The sequence below is a fragment of the Hetaerina americana genome, unplaced genomic scaffold (genome assembly GCF_022747635.1).
Source record: "Hetaerina americana unplaced genomic scaffold, ioHetAmer1.1.p SCAF_7, whole genome shotgun sequence".
Classification (NCBI taxonomy): domain Eukaryota; kingdom Metazoa; phylum Arthropoda; class Insecta; order Odonata; family Calopterygidae; genus Hetaerina; species Hetaerina americana.
Genome location: NW_027287316.1, coordinates 4,786,107 through 4,810,688, shown reverse-complemented (window position 1 = coordinate 4,810,688; position 24,582 = coordinate 4,786,107). Strand labels below are relative to the sequence as shown.

The following is a 24,582-nucleotide window of genomic DNA, read 5'->3' as shown; positions in this document are numbered from 1 at the left end:
ATCCTGATCGGAAGTTTAGGTCAAACAAAGGGTAATCGAGGTTGCCCAGGCTTCCCTTCGTAGCCTAAAAAAATAAATGCGGTTCCCTCGCCATTAAATTGGCTCAATGTAGAGAAAGCGCTAAAAATTGTACGAATAAGAATGCTGTACCCAAAGAACAATTTCCGCGGTATTATCCATTACCATTTCCTAACCGTCCACGTAATGCGACGAGTTTCGGGATTTCTAACTGCTATATGGTAGTACTCCCCAAGAAAATTGACTATAATAACAGCAGAGGGTCAATCTCAATAAGTTCTCATTCCACATAATCACATTGCGACTGAGTTTAAAATTCTCTTATGTCATCGGATTCATCATGACGGACATAGTCCTACTCCTTAACCCTTAGTCACAGACTAATTAATGCGGAAACGATAAATGCAATACAACTGTATATGTACTGAGGGCATAAGAACGTTAAATTCTACTTACATTGAAAGAGTGCCGGTAGCGGACGCAGAATATCCAGAAACAGTTTCATCCGCACTCTCTGCCCCCGAGCTGGAAGCAGTTGCATCCGAGTCGATGCCCCTCTCCACCACCCTTAATTGAGCACCCAACTTCCCAAAAGCCTCCTCCACTTCCGCTTCTTTGGTGCCCACCCCACAGCCCCAACCACTACCACCAGCACCACCACGTTTCACTACCACAACCTTCACGTCGCCGTCCCGCTTCACTTCCATTCTCTCCTCCACTCCCTCATCCGTCGTCGGCCTCCTCCGACGCCGCCTCTCGTTGCTCTCCGCCTCCGCCCTCCTTCCCCCGCACTCTTCTCCCTCATCCTCCTCCACGCCCCACTCCCCAAGCCTCCTCCGTCGCCTCTGCCTCCGACGGACCTCCTCCGTCTTCGTAAGCCCAGACTCCGCCGCCGCCACCGCAACCTCCACCACCTCCTCCAGCCGGGCCCGCGGGGATCCTGAGCCAAAGTACCGTTTGGTCAGCTTTCCCGCCCCCGACCGATCCAGCTTCATGGCGAGGGATTCCAGGGCGGCCGTGGGAAGATTCCGCACGTCCTCAGTCTTCACGATGGTTTCCCCTGCACTATCAGAAGGGGCGTCGGCACCAGCCGTGGTACTCATGGGGTTCGCGATCCTCAGACCAGCCGCAGCATCAGACGTCAGTTCCTGGACATAGGCCGCGAGGAAAGGCGTCCGCTTTCCAGCATCGGCAACGCCCTGAGAGGATTCTGTGAGATCGACCCGGCGGCCGCCTGAGCCGGTGACCCCTTTGGTACCGCTCCCTCCGGCGATGCTGACCAGGGACTGCTTCGCGTGCTCCACTACGACCCGTAATTCCTCGGCAGCGTGCCGGCCCATCCTTCGGGCTTGAAGTTTTCCCAACCTACGGAGAAGTCGTTCGATCTTTCGCTCCACCTCCGCCTGCCTCCTCTGAACCTCGCACATCTTTTCTCCGGAAAGAGCCTCTCTTGAAACACACAATCCGTCCTCGGCCAAGTGGGAGTCCAGGGCCAACTGTGAGTCAAGGCCACCGCCATCCAGAAGGCCAGTATTACCACCAACACCAAGCGTGCCAGACTCCAGGAGTGCCCCGGTGCCATTCCCCATACCATTAGCGGCATTGCCGCCAGGAAGCTCAACTACACACATTGATATCATATCAACACCAGATAAGTTACAATCCAAGTCAGAAACAGGGTACATCCCATCGACGGGTCCATTTGGCAAGTCAAACGCAGAGGCACCATCGTGGTTACTGGTGGAAAAAATAGATCCCTCGTTCGCTCTGCCGTGGTCGTGTTGACTGACAGAGGACTTACGGTCCGAACCAAATGGATCTTGTCCACTGGTCCCTTCAGTTTTCTCCATCCCCTGTATAACTTCCAAAAGGTCCCTAACATTTTGCCCGAGGTCATCCGTAGACATTGGTAGAGATTCCGTTTCCTCAGTGCCATCGGCGTCTCCTGTAGAGTCCTCGGGAATATTCCTGGACATGCCGGACGTATTCCAAAGTCCCACCACTCCACCACCATTCACAGATTTCTCCTCGGCAGAATCAGTATGACCATTAGCAGCATGTGACCCTTCTGCGTGTGACACTTTGTTCACCTTAAACAGTTCCGAGGCGATAGCCAAGGTGGTGAGATTCTCGAATGCAGCCTCGTCCACTCCATTCCCATCAAGATCAATCAATGACCTTTTACAAGTTACATATGTCCCAGGAATTCCACTCACTGCCCCTGGGCCATCGGCCCTCCGAACCCTGGGGCCGCCTTCACCTTCCAATGCCCCTCCACCTACACTACCAACGTTCCTTATGCCAATGGGAGAACAGTTCGACGATGTCAAGGCAAAGTTCTGTGACTGACCGGCTTCGGTTAGGGCCGGAGCCATAGCAACGGCATCAGGGATGCCAGAGCCTCCAGGGCACTGCTGGCAAATATGTATTCATTCTACATCGAGACACTTAACACTTTCATAATAAATCCTAGGGACACACTCCGACGAATAATTTCAAAGAATTGTAGCTTCAGCAAAGGAACGCACTAGAAAAATCAATAATACTGATAGTAATGAGGAAAGAACCACGCACAAGAACATCAGCGTATAGCATATGGGCCGGTAATGATGCCTTCCAAATCTCCATATTTATTTCAAAAACCTTGTTTCAATGAGACCACACATCTACTTCCGGCGGAAAAAGTTTAATCGCGCGCGCACTGCCATCACACGCTGTTTATGGTTGTCGAGAACTAGTAATCCTGACGATTCATCTTCTGATGTTTTAAATAAGCATCCAATCGATGACACAATTCAAAAGTTCCATCGCAGCAGAGTTCTGCAAACCAAAAAATAAACACTGGTAAATTAACATACAGAATTTTTTTGTAAATGCATTAATAACAGCCTCACGCGCCCATTAATTGACATGTGGGCCGAAATGAAGTATCAATAAATCACAAATACAAAAAATACTCAGGGAGAGCTCCAATAATGAACTCCCACGTGACCAAGCCCTTGTCTGATGAAACAAAACTGGCCGAGATCACAAATGAAGGGAATAAAAAAACACCAGGGCACACGGGGCGAGATAATTATATACACACTGATATGGTTCCATTTGAGTTACCTCAGTATGCAATATGAAATGTCGTTTTCAGAACCATGGTCCAAACAATGGCAGAAATCAAACCGCGGTTCCCTAGCTCATTCCCTCCGTCAAAAAATTTTAAAGCCAACAACAATGGCGGAACATCCTAGATTGCGCACGACACACACACATCAGAGGAACGACGAGGAAACGACTGACCCAAGGACTCTATCACAAGTACTACTTTTACAATGTACCAATTAACTTACTAAAGCAATTTTATTGCAAGATAATCAAATAGCGGCTCATCAAGGAACGTAAATAATAATTTTGTTTATTTTGTTGTCGATATAGTAACAATATAACAGCCTAGAACGGCACAAACCTCCCTCCTCGTGAACTAAGAAAATAGTCGCTCAATTGCTTAGTACGGCGCACCGTGTGACATCAATACACGCTACCCCTCTGCAAGCGAATTCGCTATTGGCTCAAGCAGACATCTTGAATATATATTATAGTCGATGTATAACAGAAAACGTATTTCATTGGATTGAATTTATTAGGGCAACCCCAATTTGTGTTCTGAAATGAGATTCTTCCATAGATTACTTTAAGCTATCGTGCTGTTGCATAGAATGATGTGATAGAATCAGAAAAATACTGACAGCATTTTAAGCTAAAGCGAACATCACTATGCATAACACGAGTGTAAGATAGTCGACTAACGCTTAAAAAATGCGCCACAATTATCACAACATGTCGTTCACATCAGAAATTGTTAAATGTGAAGAAGCCAGTCGAGAGACTCACTTCCATCAAAATTAACGACCATTACTATAGCACACACTTGATGGTGAATAAAATAAACTTTCATGACAAAGCGCATTAGCTAACAACAATTGTGTTTTTTATTCCCTGTGTTTTTTAGAATTTAAACGAGAATAACCCCTTGAATGACTTAAATGAAGGTTAACAATTAACTCTCGTTTATTTCTCAATGCTTAAGAACAAGAAATGCGTTAAAATAACAGTGTACTTACTTCAATCAAGTAGGAAAACACTTCAGGAACTGCCAACTCTTTCGTCCAATATAAAAACAATTAAAGGCACACATACTGGTAAAAAGGTGCAATTTTCTCAGACGAAAGATGCTGTCATTTTCATTTAAATACCTCTCCATTTTTAAAGAACCTGGAAATAATATTTATAAGGCAATATAGATGTTAATATCATAATGCATTATTCAAAACTGAAATTTATTTAAATTTACATAGCCAAACATTAACTTTTGAAGGGCGCAGATAAACAAACTTCATAAGGTATTAGCATATCTCAAACAAACAGCTCATCAAAACAATAACAAACAGTTGTATATCAGGTTTCACAAAACATATTATTATTTAAAAACATACTATTAAAAGTCATAAAGTGGGCTGCGAAAGCACGTATAATACAGATTTCCCACAATAATCAAGTAAATAATTAACATTCTCAAGGATACACGAATATTTGTCATACAATACTTTGAAATGGGTGACAATTTCACAAAGCACAATCCATCAAATATAATACCACTATGTATTTGATAAATTTGTAGCCACGCGCATTATTTGATAACAATGACACAATAACAACATCCAAGCAAAATATAACGTATACTTATGGAATACAAACCGTGCAGCTATTGAAGTCTATAGAAGTGCCTTACACAAAGCAAAAAACTCGGGCGCAATACAAAATAAACTGGTGGAACAACACATAATCAATTTTAGAAGAGTTTCAATGACGAATTTCCTATATGCGTCAGTTTTACAGTGAAAAATCTCAAAATTATTACTTATAAAACGCCCGACTACGAGTTTCCGTGCGCTTCAGGAATATAGTAACTCGAGCAACCAATCAGCTGGCCTATATTACACGGCTCGTTTGAGGCAACTTTCAACTCTTTCAACAAATGAATACGAAGAATGAATTCGAAGGAAAATTTTAAAAGGAATGTTTTGTTTCGTTGGAGAATCTGATTAGGTGCGATACACGCTAGTTTTGCTCTTCAAATTGTTCTATCTTGCAATGAAAAGTTGTCATAGCAATATTGCTGCATTTTAATATAATTTTCCTATTGCAGGGTTACTTTTTATTGAAAATACGCTTGGGTTTTTTATATTCGCAATAGTATCATAAGGTTGGAAATAAACAAGCTGAATTGGTAAACGTTTTTAGAATTTATTTATATGATCAATAGTTAAATAAGTCACCAACTGGAAAACTGAAAATTACAGAACTGGATTAAAAAAACTGGAATTGAAATAAAATAACGACCGCCTCAGTCCTGATATTGGCGCAATTGACGTCGTTGCATCTGTTGCATCATGTGGGTGTATTAGGTACTATATCGGTTGGTTGGTATTGCTGAAATTGCTCATATGGGTCCATTTTCGGTTGTGAATGAGTAGGAATGATTCGAAAATCATGTTCACATGATTAATAAGTGAACAATATTGGAATTGGAAATATAGATGTTTTTCTGTGAATTTGGGGGAGTGCATTTCCTTTCGTGACAATTAGAGTTCGCTGGAACTTTTATGTACCTCAATAAGACGGGTATTTTTTAAAGACTCATGGCATGAACTTATGAACTCACTGTGTCTTGTTGGGTGTTGTGATTGTCATTTTCCTTTATTTTCTATTTCAGGTTGTCATTAAGTTAATTTGGCGGAGGAGCATGATAAAATCCGTAAAATTAATTGTTCGAAAATGAGGAGACGATCAACACCATTCGGGATGGATCTTCGTTCACCATTTGATTCTGTGCTTAATTTCATCCCTCAAGGGCATGAAAAGGCGTTAAAGCATGCGCTTTATAATGCCATTGCCATCTGTTTAATGTTTATTTGTGTAACTGGGATAGTAGCTCTTTTCTATATCCTCGAACCTTTCATCAAGCCTCTTTTGTGGGCTGTACTGTGCGGATCCGTGCTCTACCCTTTCAAGCAAGCCTTGGCAAATATTATTACAATGTAAGTAATGTGAAATACGAGGGCAAAAATCCTTCCCATGCACAATGAAGCAATTAAATATGGGTAAGACGAGTACCCTCTACATACAATCTCATCAGCCGCAATCATTAATGATAAAACTTTCAGAATCAATTTGCATTGAATAATATTACCGAATTGCCTGTTGTGTTATTTTACTCTACTACTTACGCCACCACCACTCGTTAGAAAAGTTAAACGGTGTATACTATTCTTCGTCCAAAACCCTAGGTGGAGGTGACCTATCAGTACAAAAATGTGGTGAGCAGAAAATAAATTGAGCTAATCACGGAGGACTGATTTGTTAACCTAAATATTTGGTCCTGTACTGCTAATATATCTTACTTATGATTCTGGCAACCCTAGCCCTACTTCTCGAGGCCTTCAATGGCCCCAGCTGAGAAATCTATGAGAGGAAGTTGCCCAGGACAAAAGAGTTGTCTATAGGAGACTGATAGTAAAGGTTTCTTGTCAGAATACTTTGATTTGTGTCATCCTTTTTTCCATTTTTCACCCACTGAGTGGCTGGGAAAATAAACTTTCCCTAGGGAGAACCTTTAGGTCATGGGTTATCCCTCATCCTTGAATTCAAAAATTTATTGACTGTTGTCTTCCATTCTAGCATGTTAATTCTCATATTTGCCCTGATGTCCCTCTCATCTTGCTTAATATGGATTTTACGTAATGGCCATCCTTATGATACTTTGCTATCTATTGCTTTGTGATAAATCTATTACCCATGTCTTGTTGTAAATGCTCAATCCTTCTTCCTTGCATAAGGCCCCAAGTTGCCACTTCCTCTTCTAATCCCATTAATACCTCCTCACTTAATCTGTCCGTCGGTTCTTCACCATGCACTCCTCTGATATGCTTTTCTCATAATCCATTTCCATGATCCGTAGAGTGGCAATCTTCAACCATCATGAACTGCTTCCTTGCATATGACCATTGAGTGTAGCGGCTGCTTCATCATGAGCACCTTTTTACATTGAGTCATTCTGTGCTTGGTGACTCTTTGAGTTCTTTCCATTGCATTCCATGCTCATTTCAATGGATTTGCTGAAGCATTCCATTGGCTCTGACTTCTCCTCTTGTGGCAAACCCTAATTTCATTCTGCATCCTTCCGTAAGTTCCTGTTGGGCAAAAGGATATTAAACTATAATTTTCCATACAATGTAAGGTTATAATGGGAAATTTTTGTCATGCCATCATCGAGAAGAGTTACGGGATCTTTCCAATTACTTTTTGGAGCCTATATATTGTAAATTTAAGTCCTTTTCATTTTGTTTCCATATTTGGGATGTTGAACGATGGAGAGTTGAGGGTGAAGTTTTATTTGCTGATTCCACTTATTTTGGGGAATTAAAATTATGGCTATTATTAAGAACCATGTTATAATTAAAAAGTATGCAATGGAAAATGAAGAAAATAATTTTTACATAACTATTCAAATGGTGTGAACCTGCTTACAATGAGGCACGTGTTATAGGGATATATCCTCCACACTTGCATGCATAATTGGAATAGTAGCCTATTATATTATGCAAATGCAATGAACGTCGGTTTTATTTTTCCTTTGGTAATGTTTATGTTAATTTTAATCTGGAATAATGAGGTGGGGTTCACGTGAGTGGTCTTGGAGCACTCTTGAATGTCCCTTCTCTATTTAACGTTTTCAGGAGAAGTGAGAGTGCAATGGGCAAAAGGAAATCAAACAATTCTTCAGGGAATGCATGGGAACCGTGGAAATATTTTCTGCACCGAACAAAATATTTATGTGAATGCAACTTTTTATAAACTTTGCGTGATACATATTTTGCTCTAAGTACCTCCCTGCCTCAAATGGAGCTAAAATGTTACCTTTCGGTGAAAGTCATGAATATCATGCTTATAACTCTTTTTAAATATTCATGTTCGCTATCATTGGAGGCTGTGACTGTAAAATTTCTTAGTTTCTCTTTGTCCTCAATTGCTTGGTCGTTTTCTGCAGGTGGCTTCAGGAGTTGAATCGTTGCTCCACACCCCTTGCGTTTGGATTGGTGCTAGCTCCTATCCAAATCATGGATGCAGCATCGGAATGGGTGCTCTGTGCTGCCCTCTTCCGTTTGAAACCCATCCTGGGTCTCCTGTTTTCTGTGATCATTGTGCTTGCCGTCTACAATTACACTCCAGGGTTCATCATTTGGACTGCTCAGAGCTTTGTGCTGGGTTTATTTGCGCTCGTTGAGTCAATAGTAAACTTTCTGAGCACCCCTGTGGTGAGTTCAAATTGAGTGCCAATGGTATGCTGTTAACTTATTCTCCTTTATAATATCTATTTGTGTTTGTGCTATCTGGGACTATTCCTACATTATTCACAATACTTTGGTAAATAGTACCATTTGCCGTCTATTTTATTAAATCATAGATGAGGATATGATTTTGAAAAAATAATATACACTTACAATGTTTGATGCCTAATTGATTCATCAAATCCTAAATCTATTGTTAACATTCAGTTTGGTTGTAGCATGTTTCTATTGTTTTCTTAAGCGATGGAGAATTTATTTCAGTTTTTACAGTTTGCAATATTGATTTATGTATAAGTGTCCTGGCAAGAAGTTCTCTCGGGTTTCCCACCGGGTCAGGTTGCAGTACACCGACGTTTCGAAGGCTGACTCTGCCATCGTCTTCACGGTGAAGTTCAGAGGATAGTTTTGTTTTCAGTTTTATAGGTTTTTATTTCCGTATCAGAACAGTACACAAGAGATATATAAAATATATGGAAACATAACAAAAACAATACGGAAACCCCGTTCTAGGATCATGATCCTCTTCGGGGGTTCAGAGCATAAAAAAGGCCTGGTATTTATACTCTCCACCAAGCCTCAGATGTGCTCTGATTGGTCGGAAGCATTAGTGTGCTCCGCTATGACCAATCGGGTGCGTTCCCGTGCATTTTTTATTTTCTTTAGCACTGGCTTCCAAGTGTTACTGATTTGGAAGCCGTTGTCTCTGTTGAAAGTATTGGTGTCTAGTCGGATTTCAACGGCTTCCTTCACCACGCGAGATCCCAGTAACCGTTGGCAGGGTGTAGCAGCCTTTTTGTGCCAGGAAAGTTGATTCTGTGGTCGTTATTGAGGCAATGTTCGGCGACCGCAGATTTCGCTGGGTATTTTAACCTGATGGCCCTCTCGTGTTCCTTTAGGTGTGTTTCTATGGTTCAGCCGGTCTCCCCAATGTATGCTTGGCTGCACTCGCAAGGAATCCGGTACACTACGGAGGTCTTCAATCCCCGTTTGTCTTTAGCCGCGTCCAGGACTGATTGCAGCTTCCTTAGCGGTTTGTGGATAGTTTCCACCTTGTACTTCCTTAATATCCTAAAGATTTTATTAGAAATCGCAGAGAAAAACGGGATGCAGGCTCTGACAACAGGTTTTTCTGCCTCTTCTCTCCTACCTCCAGGATTTGTGAAGGCCCTTTTAAGGGCCATGTTGATTTCCCGGGTCCCAGACTCATTCTGCTGGAAAGTCTTCCTTAGGTGATGTATTTCCGCCTCCAGGTGCTCTTGGTCCGAAACTGAAGTAGCTCGGTGCACGAGCAGGAAGCCAGTGCTAAAGAAAATAAAAAATGCATGAAAATGCACCCGATTGGCCATAGTGGAGCACACTAACGCTTCCAACCAATCAGGGCACACCTGAGCCTTGGCGGAGAGTGTAAATACCAGGCCTTTTTTATGCTCTGAACTTCACCCTGAAGACGATGGCAGAGTCAGCCTTCGAAACGTCGGTGTACAGCAACCTGACCCGGTGGGAAACCCGAGAGAACTTCTTGAATGCCATACGCCGAGAAAACCTGAGATCCTTCGTTATAAGTGTCCTTGTCTCTTTAAGGCCATAGGTTTTCCTGAATGTGTCCATGGCAGTGCATTGGTTCCATAGAAAAGATTTCATTTGTGTACAATTTTATTTGAGTAAAAAATAATCAGTGCATATATTACACTCGTTAGAGCATTGTCAATTGAATTGTTTGCTGAATTAATTGTAACAATATATGCAAGTTTCAACGTAATATTCTCACTTTTTCTTGATTTTTATTGTTACATGTATAATAACTCTGGGTGGAATGCTTTTTATCATGTCTTTTTTCATATGATATACATTATTGTTTATTATGTAATATTTTTTGCTGAAATAATTTGCAATGATAACAATGTATAAGTGCAGTTTATCTTATTACCGATAATATGCTGACCATCAATGCCCATCCAAGGTCTTCCACTATAGCTACCCATAAAACAAGGAGAGTAAAATTAGTAACAATGTTGGTTATTGTGCATAAAAGAGTGTGGGTGGCATTTAATTTTTAAATTTTTTCTCTTCCAGTCAGGTTTGAAATACATATAATAACATTTAGATTTTAAGTATGGTGTATATGTTTTAAATATGCATGATTTTGGTTGTTGGAATAGTATGACAAAAGCAGAGTGAATAGTCGCATCTATTAATCCAGAACCAATGCATGTCTCAGCCTGCACAGTTGTCAGTAGCAAGCTGATGGAGAGTAAGGAAAAGCATTGGCAGGCACAGATTTAAGATGGAGCTGTTCTTTATCACCTCTACTTGGTCATGTATATGTGGAGGAAATAGTAAAAGAAAGGGAGCTATGAATGAGTGAAAGTAGTTTGGGGACTCCTAGAAACATTTTAAGCACTCCATCAAATTACTGTGAAGGATGTGGGATGGGACTCAAAATCAAAGATAATTAGGTTCTTGTGAAATAGGAAGGCTAAGTTGTGGAGGATACAAGAAGCTTTTACATAGAGGAGGGAATTGGTGACGAGAACCTTGGGTAAGAATGGAAAGAAAATATAAGGAATTGAAAAATTGTACGGTGAATATAGTTCTGCAAGGTGTGGAAACTTGGTTGTTGAGGCCAGAGGGTGTGCTAGGGAAGGAGGGAGGATTATTGGGAGAAATGAAATGTAGGGCAGAAAATTGGATGTATTTTGATAGGCAATTGAATGTTAAGGATTGTGATAATGGAAGGTAAGTGAAGTAGGTTGAGGAAAAGAAAAGGGATGTTGGATGGAGTGAATGGAGGCTGGAAGAATTAAGGAGAGGTGTGTTGTGTTTTGTCATTTACGTGAGGCATTGAATTGTAGCCATGGTTGTTTGTATTGCTATCCAAAACCCACCTTTACCATTAGAGCACAGTTCATAAGGTGAAGAGGCAAAGAAATCAATGGGAAGTCCAGAGGATGCTATCAAATTAAAATGAAATATCAGATCCAATTTTTGCAGTCAAGTGATTTAAATCACTCCCTTAAAGAGGTAACGGTGACTATTTCTGTTTCGATTTCCTTTAGACTTGATGATATATCAATTTTTTGTGTCCATTTGAAAGGGAATGTGAGAAAAATTGTGATTATAATGATGTGGGTTGCTTCAATACTGATCTGAAAAAGTTTCAAACGTAACTAATGTGATCGTGGCCCATGATGCAGAAATGCTGTTACCATCTAATTAGGGCAGTAATTCCAGTCTATCAAATTCTAATTATTATTACCATTACAATAAAGCCTTGACGTGGTAGAAGTAGAAGAATTTGACTCTAGCAGAGGGAGGCCTTTTTAAGATGCATCCCAGCCCAATGAGCAACCCCCATCCCTTTGCCCTCATGCAAAATTATTTGTGCAAATTGTATCTGTTCATAGAAAAAGGTCTGGATTGATGATGTTTTTTTTCCTTTTCTTTGTCAAACGACGTAGATCTCTGCGATTCTAATTGCACACCTAGTTGCTGTCAGGCTGTGGTGGTGCAAGCCGACGGCATCTGCAGAGTCGTTGGATCCGAGTGAGGGGGAGGCGACGTCATTCAGGAGGCAGCGGTCATTTCTGCAGGTCTCGGCAACCTTTGTGTGGGTGCTGACCGGGGGATATCTCCTCGGACAAGGGTTCCTCTTGAGCAATGAAGAGTACAGGTCCTTGCGCACCCCTGCCTTCCTTTTGCTTTTTGGATTGCTGGTACTGGGCTTGCTGTCTGAGGTTTGGGACTTGAGTGCAAGGAGTGGTATTGAAGTCAAAACAGGTGTGCAGTTTGGTCACAACCAAATCTTTACTTTCCAGTCATTTTTTGTGTGACTTTTGTAATTCTTTGCTTGCTTTTCCCTTCGCCAGTATCCTCGGTGCCAGGCATTTCCAAATGGGTTGTAGGAGACAGTACTTGTTGGCATTTGATAATGGCTGTGCCAATGGTGACCTTATGGGTCTCACATGTTCCATTACTGCTCCTGTAATTGAATGTGTTATCAAGTTATCCCCAAGTTTGAACTCTTCTAGGGAGAAAAGAAGTAGAGTAATTATAATGTAATTTACATCACAGGTTTACCTTCTTTCCCTTTTGACAAACTTAAAGGAGACATGAGGTAGAAATCCTGTAGTGTGTGCTATTGTGGAGTGAGAAGATGAGGTGCCCATTGACTGCCTCTCCTGGCCGTTGTGGGACTTAACACCTCTGAAATCTCAACTCTCCTTTCAAACTCGACCAAATTTTTGGGCTAGATAAATACAATGGTGATATGCCAAGAGACAACATTTTAAAAGTAAGGTCCGACAAAAATAAATGGTTTTATGCATCTTCAGGGCTGCCACATGCCTGAAAATATTGGAAATCATGGAAAAGTCAGGGAATTTAAGGAAATCATCAGAAAACATTTTTTGTTCCTGACTTTTATCTTTTTCATCACAATATGGTGTATTTTAAAGGTGGCTAATTTGGTCATTTTTGATAAGATTTTCTGATTTTTCTCCCTATTCATAAAATCATTAAATAAAAGGTTCCTTTCTTGACTGTTTGTTTTCTACAATCCTCAGGGTATCACACATGTCTTCACTTGAGTACACTCTTCATCTGAGTAACGATGATCTGTTGATTGGATCCATGTCCCACGCTGTGCAGGTGTGCATTAAGGTGGAAATCTGGAAGATGTGATTGTCTGGTAGATTGTTCAGATGAGTCAAAGAATTTTCATCCCCAGGAATGGGATTTAGGAGTGTGTGTGACAGGAGGAGATAGGGTACCTCAGGATTCAGTTTGTGCCATCCTCTCTCATTCCATAACACTGCAGTTCCGCATTTGTTTATCCTGCTGGAGGGAGTGATGCAAACAATTGTGTTGGGAGCACTTAGCTCTTTAAAAAGCAGTTCTATTATTATTTTACTATCATCCCTCATATGATAAACTGTAAACATTGCAAGTAGCGTCTTTTTGTTATTTCAGATGAGTTCATATTGTGGGTTAAAAAAATTGGGGAACAAGTCTTATCTTTTTACGTTACCTTAATTCAAACAGTTAAGCATCCATCATCGAATTATTAGTCAACATCTTTTCAATTTAACATCCAAATTTAAGATAACCTGGGAAATGGATATAAAAATGGAAAAAATAGTTGTTTGAACAAAGTCAATTGGAACTTCTTTTAATTAAATGGAAAGTAATGTTTTAATTTATTTTCCATGATTGCCCTGCAAAATTGAAAGAATTATTCTGGTGCTTGAATTTTGGGCAAAGAGTGACTTTGTTTGCTACAAATTTTGAAAGAAAGAGTTGGCTTTTACTTCGGAGAATGCTGCACAATTAACAATAAGAATTATGGCTCACCTTCGTAAATCAGAAAAGGCTGGGTCACTCCAATGTGAAATGCACGTGATGTAGAATTACCTCATGATCAGACGTTATGGGAAAAACTTTTTTAACTACAAATACGACAGTTGAGACTTGATAGTTGCCATAGAGTTTAAACTTAGGGGCAGATAATGAGAAGTCATGCATTAGGTACCCTTTAGTTTGATGAAAAAGAGAAAATTTAGAACTTATTATTTGTTGGGCACTCAGTCAGGAAAATTGGGAACAAGCTGACAATCAATCAATTTTTCAAAAATTCCAGAAAAAATATAGGAAAGGGCAAAATGTTTTGAAAAAATGGGGGATTTTTTCTGCAAATCAGAAATGTGGAGTGGGAATCAGGAATTCCAAATTCGAGCAATGTTAGCTGTGAGATAAAAATGTGTTTTCTGAATGTCTTCGCAAGTGCAGGCTGTGGCATACACGAGAACTGAAATACGAGGACCGTTTTTTTTCAATCTCCATTAACAAAAGACCAATGAGCAATAAAAAATTATTTTATTACTAAAATTTATTTACTCTTATAGTTACTTTTTGTTATAATCACCTAGATGATTGAGGCATTTTTTGCACCTGTGGGCAAGATTTACAATATCCTCTTCATAAAATGTTGCCAGTGGCAATGAATTTAAATTAGTATTGATGTTACCTTGAAGTACCTTGCTGGTTTGGAAACGCTGCCCTTCCAGTCACTGCTTCAGTTCAGGCAAAAGATGGAAGTCACTCGGCTTTTCGGGACTGTATGGTGGGTGATCTAAAATGTCCCAATGAAACTGCTGAATGAGCCATTGGGTTGCACCAGCACTGTAAGGACGGGTCTTGTCGTGGATCAGAACAATTCCAGAAGTCAGTATGCCTCTTCTTTTGTTTTGAATGGCTCTCCGCAAACATCGTAACGTTTCATAATGAACGGCTGCATCGTTCCCTGAATCGTTGTCCCTGCCTGCGTGAACTCAACAAGCAATGCCACCTCTTTGATCCCAAAACACAGTAGCAATAACCTTCCGATTGTTGAAGGCTTTGTGATTTTTTTGTTTGCGTGGTGAATTTGCATGCATCCATTGTGGTGATTTTTGCTTTGTTTACGGCATGTAATTTTGAATCCACGTCTCATCTCCAGTCACAATTGATTTCAAAAAGTCTTCTCTTTCAGTGGCATAACAGTCGAGGGACATCAAAGCTGAAGCCATTCGGCAAGTTTTGTGGTTGTCAGTCGGCATTTTTGGGACCCAGCGAGCGCGAATTTTTTGTAGCCTTAATCTTCAATAGTGATAGAGTGCCGAGAATTTTGAAACTTCCGGTAATTCCACGTGCAAAGCACCTATGGTGAACCTATGGTTTTCTCTAACCACTTCGTCAAGTTGTTGAACAAGGCCGTCTTTTGCAACAGATTTGCATCCTTGACCCCCTTCATCATACGCATCAGTTTAGCCAACTTTATGTTTTGAAAAACAATGTAAATTACCATCATTCATAAAATTTTCCCCTTACACTCGATTGATCATTTGATGAATTTCTGCTGCACATTACTCCTTTCTACATGCAGGAAATGAATAATGCTTTGCAATTTGTATTTCATGGGAGAATGAATTGAAGTGGCCATGCTCATGTGACTGCTACTCAGCACAGACTGATGACTTGAGCTCGGCAGTGGCAGAGTGTGTGGTGCAGGAGATGCTCTGTTGCCTACTAAGCCCACCACTTGCCTGTCACTTGTCTATCACTTATGCTGTGTGATTGGAGGTTGAAAAGAAAAACTGCCGTCACGGAACCAATGCTGGTGATACCATTTGAATTCAAACTGCTAAGCTTATGATCCATCAAAAATACTAAATCAGATTCTAAACACTTGATAGAAAAATCATGAATGAGGTTGGCATGTTTGTTGAGATAATCAAGAAAAAGTTGCCTGAGGGAATCAAGTGGCCACATTGCGATTCATTTTAATGCTTTTCTTTTGGACTCTGCAACTTTGGTTGTATATTTCCCTAAAAACAGCCTGCTCAACACCCACTTCCAAATGGTTGTCTATCTAATTTGAGCCTTCCTTTGCCAGGTGAAGCAACGCCAGTTGAGTTCTTGAAATGGGCCATGTTTCTGAAGAGGTCTACTCATGATGTGAGTTACCCTGCTCTCTATTCCCGTTTCATTATGTATGAATGATTATCATCATCACATTCACTTTCATTGAAGATGCACATGCTTCAATTTTTAAAGAACCATTCTAACGCACTCAACGCAGAGCCAAAATTACAAACACTTTTTAGCAGTGCAGCTTTTCACGGATTATTTTTTGTCAGTTGAACAAGAAGTGGGTTCTTTCATTTTTTGTTTGCTAATTTTCTTAATGAAGAAATTTGGTGTCTTCATAATATCTAATATTTTACAGGTTTGCCTTCCCATTTTCCTTGCCATCCCGAGATACAGGGTGCGTTCCAAAAGTAATGCAATTATTTTTTTTTAAAGTAACTTATTGAATAGATTTGCATAAACACCTAAAATTCTTCAAAGTACTGTCCTTGGGCCTCTACACATTTTTTCCAGCGACTCTGCCATGACCGATATGTGCCCTGGAAGGCGTTCTTCGGGGATCTCTCTCAAGGTCTTCGTCACGGCTGATTGCATCTCTTCTATGGACAAAAATGGGTTCCTTTCAGGGCTGCCTCAATCCGATGGAACAAAAAGAAGTCTGCTGGGGTGAGGTCAGGACTATAGGGGGAGTGGGGGTCAGCGTTGACACCTGGTGTTTGGCCAGGAACTCACAGACTCCCAGCACGTTGTGGCAAGGCGCGTTGTCATGATGGAGTTGCCAGGTAGCAGAGATGTCCTTTCTCATCCTGATGACCCTATCATCAAGGAACGATGCAAAGCACAGCAGTAGACGACACGTTCAGTTTATTGGCAACCATCTTGATCCTTAATCCATGGTCAGAGTCCATCGATTGTCGAACATGAGCCACATTGTTGTCCGTTTTGCCGCTTGACGGCCGCCCAGAGCGTTGTTTGTCGTGAACCTTTTCCCAGCCCTCCTAAAAGGTCTTTAACCACCTCGAAACTTGTTTGTAGGGCAGAACACAGTCCCCATAGGCCTCGCGAATCATTTTGTTTGTCTCCTCAAGAGATTTTTTCTGTTTAAGCAAAACTTAATCCTGTAAAGTTGCTCAAATTTTCTATTTACATTATTTTTGTGATATGGTCACGCAGAGGTTTTCAATAACTGTCATATTGCCACTTCCACAGCTCGGCGAGCACTGAGACTGGTGGCACAGAAGAGCTTAAGGTCTCTCCAACCTATGTTAATTGGTTCGATCCCACTTCGACTTATAGGAGCAGAGCAGGAATTGCAATTGCATTACTTTTGGAATGAACCCTCTATTGCCCCCTGCTCTATAATTTTATGTAAAATATTTTTTTACCGTTTTATCCTAAATGAGTCTTTTCTTATCTTTTCAAATTATTTCTATTGAATCCAAATGATACTAGGTGCTACGCATTTTATTGTTTCAATTCGTATTTTTTCTGGTAGATTTATTTTATTGTGTTTGACATACCAATCTGTATATCTAGACATTAATTCAATGACCAAGGTCTATAAAAAATCCCACATTACAAGTGGTGTCTGGTTTGGTCTTTGTTGCAAAGTGATGAAGAGAATATCAGGATTAGTTAATAGGAACACATTTCAAATCGCAAGAGTTATATTTTGGTTTACCAGGAAAGTCCGGCACCCAAAAAGTCACTGGACATGGGTGAAGCATCACAGTGCCCAGAGGCATCATTTGGAATCGAACCAGGCCCTCCAGTCGATAGCCCAGCATATTCTATCGACTGGAAAGCCATGTCCGCTATATTTCAACAATGCATGCTTAAATATAAATCTGAGAATATAATTGTTCGTTCTACTTTAACGCCAAAAATAATTCACCGAGAATCTGTTGAAAGAATACTAAATGAAAACTTTCTTTAATATGTACAAATATTAACATTTTCAATAGTGACCCAATTTCAAATCTAGAAACTTCCTTTTTTAATTTAATTCAAATGGGAAAAATAATTTTCTTTGTAGAATCACTCCTGTTCACTCATTAAATTATGAAACTATTTAAATAATAGAATCCCTCTTGGACACAAATTATGCTAGCGTATTAAAATTTTATTCCTGTTAATAATTTTTAATATTGAAATGAATTTCTAATGATTTTGTTCTGACCTTGTAATTTCAACTGAGCATGGTTTCAAGGAGTTTAGTCTGCCTCGCTTCATTTTCAGTTGTATGCATGTGTATACAAGAGGGTAGGCTGAAAAGTAATGAACGCATGTTTGCAGACCACAAATAAAATGACCTTCAGAAGCACTCCTGGTCTGGGCATGTGGAAGTAACATGCATGCACAGGTTTCAGGTCGTTACATTCATCCAGTGTATTCAAAGAAGCGGAAGTATGGAGACGTGCTCTGGTGCTATGTCAACACGAGTCAAACAGTGTGCTGTTAACAAATTTTCAACTACACCTCGTCGTCCGAGGTGCAGTGATTACCCTTGAGGTGTCTCTTGAGTTCAGGTAAAAAATAAATACCGCAAGGTGCAAGATCGGGGGAATAAGGGGGTGTAGAATTGGTTCAAATTGCAGGTTTCACAGAACCTCTCCAGTTGCGCACGAGGTGTGTGAATGAGCTTAGTCATATTGCAAGATTATTGGCGCCAGGCTGCCTTTAACGTGACAAACTCAATGTCAGAGGTGTTTTAGAGTCTGTATATACTGAGAAGAATTTACCGTTGCCCCTCGTTCCAAAAAATCACTCGCATAAATTCGGTGAGCATCTCAAAACACAGTCCATAGAAGTTTCATCAACAACTATGGCTTTTCCTGGCTCGCTGCCACGAAATTTTACTACCCATCGATTTACAGTGGACCTAGCAACAGCATCATCGTCACCATAAACAGCCTTTAAAGGACGACGAATCTCAGTGCGATTCACTTTTTCAGCCGGTAAATATTCGATAACAGCACGCTGTTTAACTCATGTTGACATGCACTAGAACAGGGTATCCATACTTCCGCTTCTTGAAATACACAGGATGAATGTACCGACCTCAAACCTGTGCTAGCATGTTGAGGAGGAATGCTACTTCCACATGCCCAGACCAGGAGTGCTTCTGGAGAGGTCATTTTGTTTGTGGTCCACAAGCATGTGTGCATTAGTTTTCAGCCTACCCTCATACAATGTAACCCAGGTGAATTGTTGGTTAATGAGATCAAAGCCTTGAAACTCAAGGAAAGAGATGAGTTTGTTGCAGACTCGACATCTCGTAGTGTTTCTCTAGTTTAATGACTGTCAGGAATGAGTGCTAAAATATGTTGCTTGGTACGCAGTCAATGTCGGGCCTTGTCATGCCGAGGGGTGATAGGATTCAGGGTGACATCCCAGAGGAGAGGGACCACACCGCCACGGAGGGTGGTGGCCAGGAGGCGGAAGAGGAGGAGGCCCCGAGTGGGGTAGATGATGAAGATGGGAAGGCGACTCCGAGGAAGGTGCTGGAATTGCCATTTTTGGTGGCATCATCGTCGGAGCAGGAGGGGCAAGCAAAGGAGTCGGAGGTGACTCCTACCCCTGTGCCACGTGCTGAAGCCGCCACGCCCAGTGGTGTCAGCAGTCGAACCTCTCCCAGGTATTCCACCACAGGGCACACAGAGGCAGGGCCTCCTCTGGGAGAGAGTGGGTGCTGAAATCCACAGGGGCCATTCTCCACAAACCTGTCATCCACGGAGGACCTTGTGGTCTTGCTTGCGGTGCTTCGGTGTAGGAAATTCCAAAACTATGGAGCCTCCTCGTAAAATATGAAATGTTTTGTCCACTTAATTTGCTCCACATATGGCTGCATGTATTTATAACTCCTTTGAGTTTGAGGGTGTCTGTTGACTCAGCAGTGGCCAAGCAGCAGTACTATTTTCATTTGATTTGTGCCCCCTGAGGAAACTTCTGTGGGATGATAGTCTTCAGGGTCTCCATTGTGGTGTTTGGCACGCAGCTGACCCTTGCCATTCCATGAATCCCATCCCTTCAATCACCTCGTGAAGTGCGAGATGGATATCCGCCCCATAGTCTCGGACCTTTCTGCTGCTAGGGAAGGTTTTAGGCTGCCATACTCCTACGGATTTATTGACTCCATCAGAAAAAATGAACAGAATCACATTATTGTAAAAGCAATTGCTAGTTATGGAAACCAAGGAAAGGTGAAAAAATTCCTTCCTTTGATTTTTTTTAAAATCTCAATCTCGTCTTTTATCTGTTTTCTTCAAATGACCAATTAATGTCCGAATGATTTTATTTTCCTAATATCTTCTCTTATTTCCCAGAAGAAAGACTTGAAGTAATTCTTGTGGTGACGTACTGAAAATTACTGGGTGGAATGTTACTGATACATTGAACACAACCCAGAAGTGTATTAATGTCTAATCAAGATTCTGTGTACTTCATTTAGCATCATTCATTAAAATTGCAACTTAAAGCTTATGAGGAATGGATGAAAGTGTATAGAAATGTCTTACACAAGCCACTTATCCCCTTAAAAGGGAGGACTTGGTCTATGTATGACAGATTTCATTAATCTCTCTCTCTCTTTCGAGTACAAAATGCCCTCTTAGGAGCATTGATGGACGACAGTTAACATGATTATTTGTTTTAAAAGTTGTGGAAAATGTGTAGTCGGAGTCAATATGGTGTCAGCCCTCAGGTTCAATCCCAATCCCTAACCAAATTTTTTCAGGTTTATGTTTTGATTTTTAAGAATTTCATTCTGATGCTTCATTTTATCAGTTTTGAATCATATTCATTTTTCTCTATGCCAGATGGTAAGTTGATAAAAAAATCTTGATAAAAAACTTCACTCATAAAGAAATATTTTTATCGGATTTCTTTAATTTAATTTCTTGTGTTGCTACAAATTACTCCATTTTATTTTCTCCCTGATACTTCTTAGCAAGATGTGTAACCGAACATCTGGGAAAACATTACTTTTTTAATTTGAGGAAATTCGCGAAACTCCACTCTTCACAGCTACATTTGTTTTTTCCACGTATTCAGTCACCTACTTCATGTTGCTGGCTGCTTAGAGCGAAAGAGGTAGTTAATGCAAACAGTTAGGCCTAATGGTCGTGAATGTTCCAAAAATAAAACACTCGCTGGAGGGATGGGCAGTTGAAATGTGGTATTGGGTGAATGGAAATGCTAGATGGGGTAGAGTTAGGAGAAGTGAATGACCACAGGGGGAGAGGGCGCTGCAGTTGTGCGAGAGAAATAGATTAGTTATGTCTGACACCTGCGTTGCATTAAACGCCCCAGTGGACGTGGGTACGCATGGGAAATACCATGAGATGCAGAGGTGGGTCACTTAGATTATATCATGGTTAGGCATAGATTTATGATGAGAATGATTAACTCAGTTTCTCTGGAGCAGAGTTATTTTAAGATCATAATTTAGTGCCAATGAGGTAAAACCAAGGATGATACATTTTATTTGCCAAGTAGATTCTAAAGCATAAAAATATAAAAAACAAAAGGCATGTCAAATAAGAGAAATGAAGCACGTAACATTTTGTACTGAGTTAAAGTCAAAATATAGAGCGCATTGATGTCCAAATAATTCACTTAGTACAATTAATGGACTTTTTTGCCCATTAATTCATTGAAAGAGTAAGTCATTTTTTCAAATAATATTATTTTCAACTTTGCATTGAAAGAATAAATACTTACAAAGTTTAGCAGTTCAGTGGGAAGTCTATTTTAGAATGGTATGCCCATTGCATGAGGTCCTATGTCCATTCATCTGTCCTGACTGACTTGCAGTAGAAATAATTTTGGTTTTGGTGGGGTGGGAACGATCATATGCATTAGAAGACAAATTACTTATATAAGCTTTTGCGAGGGTTGTCTGAATAGTTTCCGACCTCAACATGAAACCCATGGACTACTGCAAATAACTTACGTAAATAATAATTTGATAACTGTGTATTGTTGTTTAAAGATTAATTTTTGAACAGACTTAGAATTTTTAAATAATGTTTGGGTGCCTTAGACCGGGTAATTAGATTAGCATGGCACTACTTTATAAGTAAATATTAATGCATCTAAAATGGTATTGCGTGTGGTGAAGTTCCATCCTAAATGAGTATTTTGTTCAAATGTTGAAGTTACCATAAATGAGCAATTTCATATAAACACCCAACGTCAATGGAAGTCAGAATTTATTACACATTACCACACTTATTGAAAAAGAGTGTTAAAATATGGAGTTTTAAATCAAAACTTAAGAACCTCATTCTAATGAAGTATTGCTAAGCATTGAATGAATTTTTAAATTACAAGCATTTGTAGTGCATTGTGTTTTAATTACTTAATTTAATGTATATGTTCTTTTTTAAGAATGTTCATAGTGTCGAAATGTGTTTTGAACTTCTCTTTGTGTTTGATGGCTCCTATACCTGCAGTATATGTATAGTTAGTGGACAACAAAAATATATTTTTATTATTATTATCAAAACAAATTGCCAAATTCTATAAAAACATTGCCAGTAATGGCTTGGAAAAAATTAAGGGCAAAATTGTTTGAAATAAATATACCATTTTTTTCTGTGTTTTGTTGTGACTTCCAAGGAGTCCAGGTTGAAACTGTGAAATTTATAAAATAATGAGTGTTAGTATTCAAACCAGAATCCTCTGATCATTTCATATGAATTATGGGATAACAACTTTTCCGGCCATGTCTGAAAAGAAAATCCTAAAAAATATTTTCAGATAAATATCCAGAAATCCACTTTCTCACAATAATTTGATTTATGAGCAAAAAGACAATTGATTAAACAAATGTTTTGGGCTGGCTTCTAACTTATTTTCTGCCAGGAGCAGCAGTCGGATGCATTTTTAGCCCGCCTGAGAAATATGTCTCTGTTGCACGTGGGTATTGCTCAGGGAGACTCTTGCTTTCAGGGGTGGTGGGGAAGAGGAGGCAGCAGCAGAAGAAGAGGAAGCCAACTTCATCAAGAGCTACACTATCATCTATGGGGTGATGTGGGCCTGCGTCTGCACCCAGATTATCAAGAACCCTTGGGTCATACAGCTGCTCTTCCTACCCCTCAGCCTCTGCCTCCTGCAACGGACATGTAAGTTATGTGCTCTGCATTTCGACATCATTTGCTGAAATGTGTAAACAGCTTCAGCAAAGGTGGCATCACCGCATGGCCAGCCAGATATTAGGGTTTTGGTTCTGAAAGCTTCTGGCCATCTTAAGAACTTCTTTTTACCTCTGTATGGTCATAGATGGAATATTCTATATCGCCAAGCAGTTTGGGAAATATTACATGAAATACTGTAATTGATTAATTGAACTGTGTGTGTGCATACAAGAATTGTGAGATAGACTCGTATTCACCAAATTCCTCCACTTATTCACCAAATCTGTTGAATACAGTGGGCATTGTAATATTTAGAGCTTTAATTTCTTAAATGTTGCCATCAAAACTGGGCAAATGTGCACCTGTGAATTGTCTTGATGGATGAGAAGTTTTTCTTTGCCAAATAAGGAAGTTTTGAGTGTTCCTTTGGCTGGTAGTTGTTTTACGGAAAGCATCATTGATCGAATGACCGAGAAGAGGTCATTTGTGCCATTAGGGATGTACAGGAAAGGATGAATGGTGGAGAGAAACCCAGCGTTGGCATTAGCAAACAAACTTAACTTAGCAAAATGTCCCGCAGGATTCACGGCTTACTGTCCCATCTGACAGATGGCATCATCTCTCCAAGTACTCTCCACAAAGCACATCAAGGAGGGATCAGGATACGACTGAAAACTATCTGCTGCCTATCTGGTATTCAAACCCAGGCGCTCTGGGTGGTACGTTAGCGACTGCACTGTCTCAATCCCTTAGTCTCTGGAGCATATCAGTGTATCCATGTTTCATCCGCAGTTATCTATCGATGCAGCACCTCGTAAAGATTGTGATGGAAAAGCACCCGACCAGCCTTAGAGTCTACCAGATGATTGCGTTTATTCTCCCCTGAGAGCAGAGTTGGCACCCATCTTGCCTAGAATTTTCTCCCCTTCAACTTTTCGTGCAAATTTGAAAACATGGTACCTTATAATATATGCGTGGCCTCAACTAATTCCCAAAATTTGATTCATCGATCACTCAAAGCCATAATGTGAATTTGTCAATCACTTCAGAGGAAGTCACCCTGGACGTCCCAAACAGTTTTCATAGTTTGTGGGTTTGAATTCATTTACCCAATTGTACACAGTCGCAAACACAGGAGCAGATTTCCATGAACTTCATCCTACTCGGTTCTGATCTCTTTTGGCATTAAGCCTTTAGAAAAAAGTGTTGAGTCACTGTACAAAACTCATTTTTTTTCATTTTTCTATGTAAGCAAAAGCTTGTTGTCTCGTCATCTATGATGAAACCATGTGCTGAACTTTAATAGCAGTCTAATGAGAAATGAGGTTTACTAAAAGGAAACTTTTTCCAATTCTACGAGCACTGTCTCATATATTTTCTAAAGAGTTATTGAAGGGAAGGACCAGGTCCATCAATGACTGATTTCATTGAAATGTGGTAATTAGATCCTCCTGAACTCTCCAATTACAAAATTACTCCTTTTTGACGAAGAGAGCCAACATTTTACCAGATATACCATTTAAACGTCGCCAAGTGTCTTCCCTCTACTTTCATGTCCTTCAGGTCATTGGTTCCAATCCAATTGATGCGTAACTTTTTAAGCTTTGTTGTTTTATTTTTGC

At 40.3% G+C, this 24,582-nt stretch overlaps 2 protein-coding genes across 3 annotated transcripts in view; one reads left to right on the top strand and one right to left on the bottom strand.

Annotated features, from left to right (window-relative positions):
- Window positions 1-470: 470 nt before the first annotated feature.
- On the bottom strand, window positions 471-3,482 carry LOC139696509 (uncharacterized). The gene is made up of 2 exons (XM_071595298.1): window positions 3,130-3,482; window positions 471-2,838 (listed from the first exon to the last, which is right to left on the bottom strand). The coding sequence occupies exon 2, from the start codon at window positions 2,391-2,393 to the stop codon at window positions 471-473; it is 1,923 nt and encodes a 640-aa protein (XP_071451399.1). The 5' UTR covers window positions 2,394-2,838; window positions 3,130-3,482.
- A 1,867-nt stretch (window positions 3,483-5,349) lies between these two features.
- The window catches only part of LOC139696803 (transmembrane protein 245), a 73,147-nt gene continuing 53,914 nt past the window's right edge, over window positions 5,350-24,582 (top strand). The window contains exons 1-7 of one of the 2 annotated variants that reach the window (XM_071595659.1): window positions 5,350-5,474; window positions 5,783-6,107; window positions 8,117-8,384; window positions 11,876-12,194; window positions 15,847-15,908; window positions 19,163-19,458; window positions 22,776-22,948. In XM_071595659.1, coding sequence (XP_071451760.1) covers window positions 5,845-6,107; window positions 8,117-8,384; window positions 11,876-12,194; window positions 15,847-15,908; window positions 19,163-19,458; window positions 22,776-22,948 — 1,381 coding nt within the window. In that variant the 5' untranslated portion in view covers window positions 5,350-5,474; window positions 5,783-5,844. Of the gene's footprint in view, window positions 5,475-5,529; window positions 5,692-5,782; window positions 6,108-8,116; window positions 8,385-11,875; window positions 12,195-15,846; window positions 15,909-19,162; window positions 19,459-22,775; window positions 22,949-24,582 lie in introns of those variants that run through there. The other variant, XM_071595658.1, reaches the window with a different exon arrangement.

Excerpts from the sequence above, each read along its gene's own strand:
- LOC139696509 (XM_071595298.1), bottom strand. The coding sequence starts at position 2,393 with ATGGCTCCGGCCCTAACCGAAGCCGGTCAGTCACAGAACTTTGCCTTG.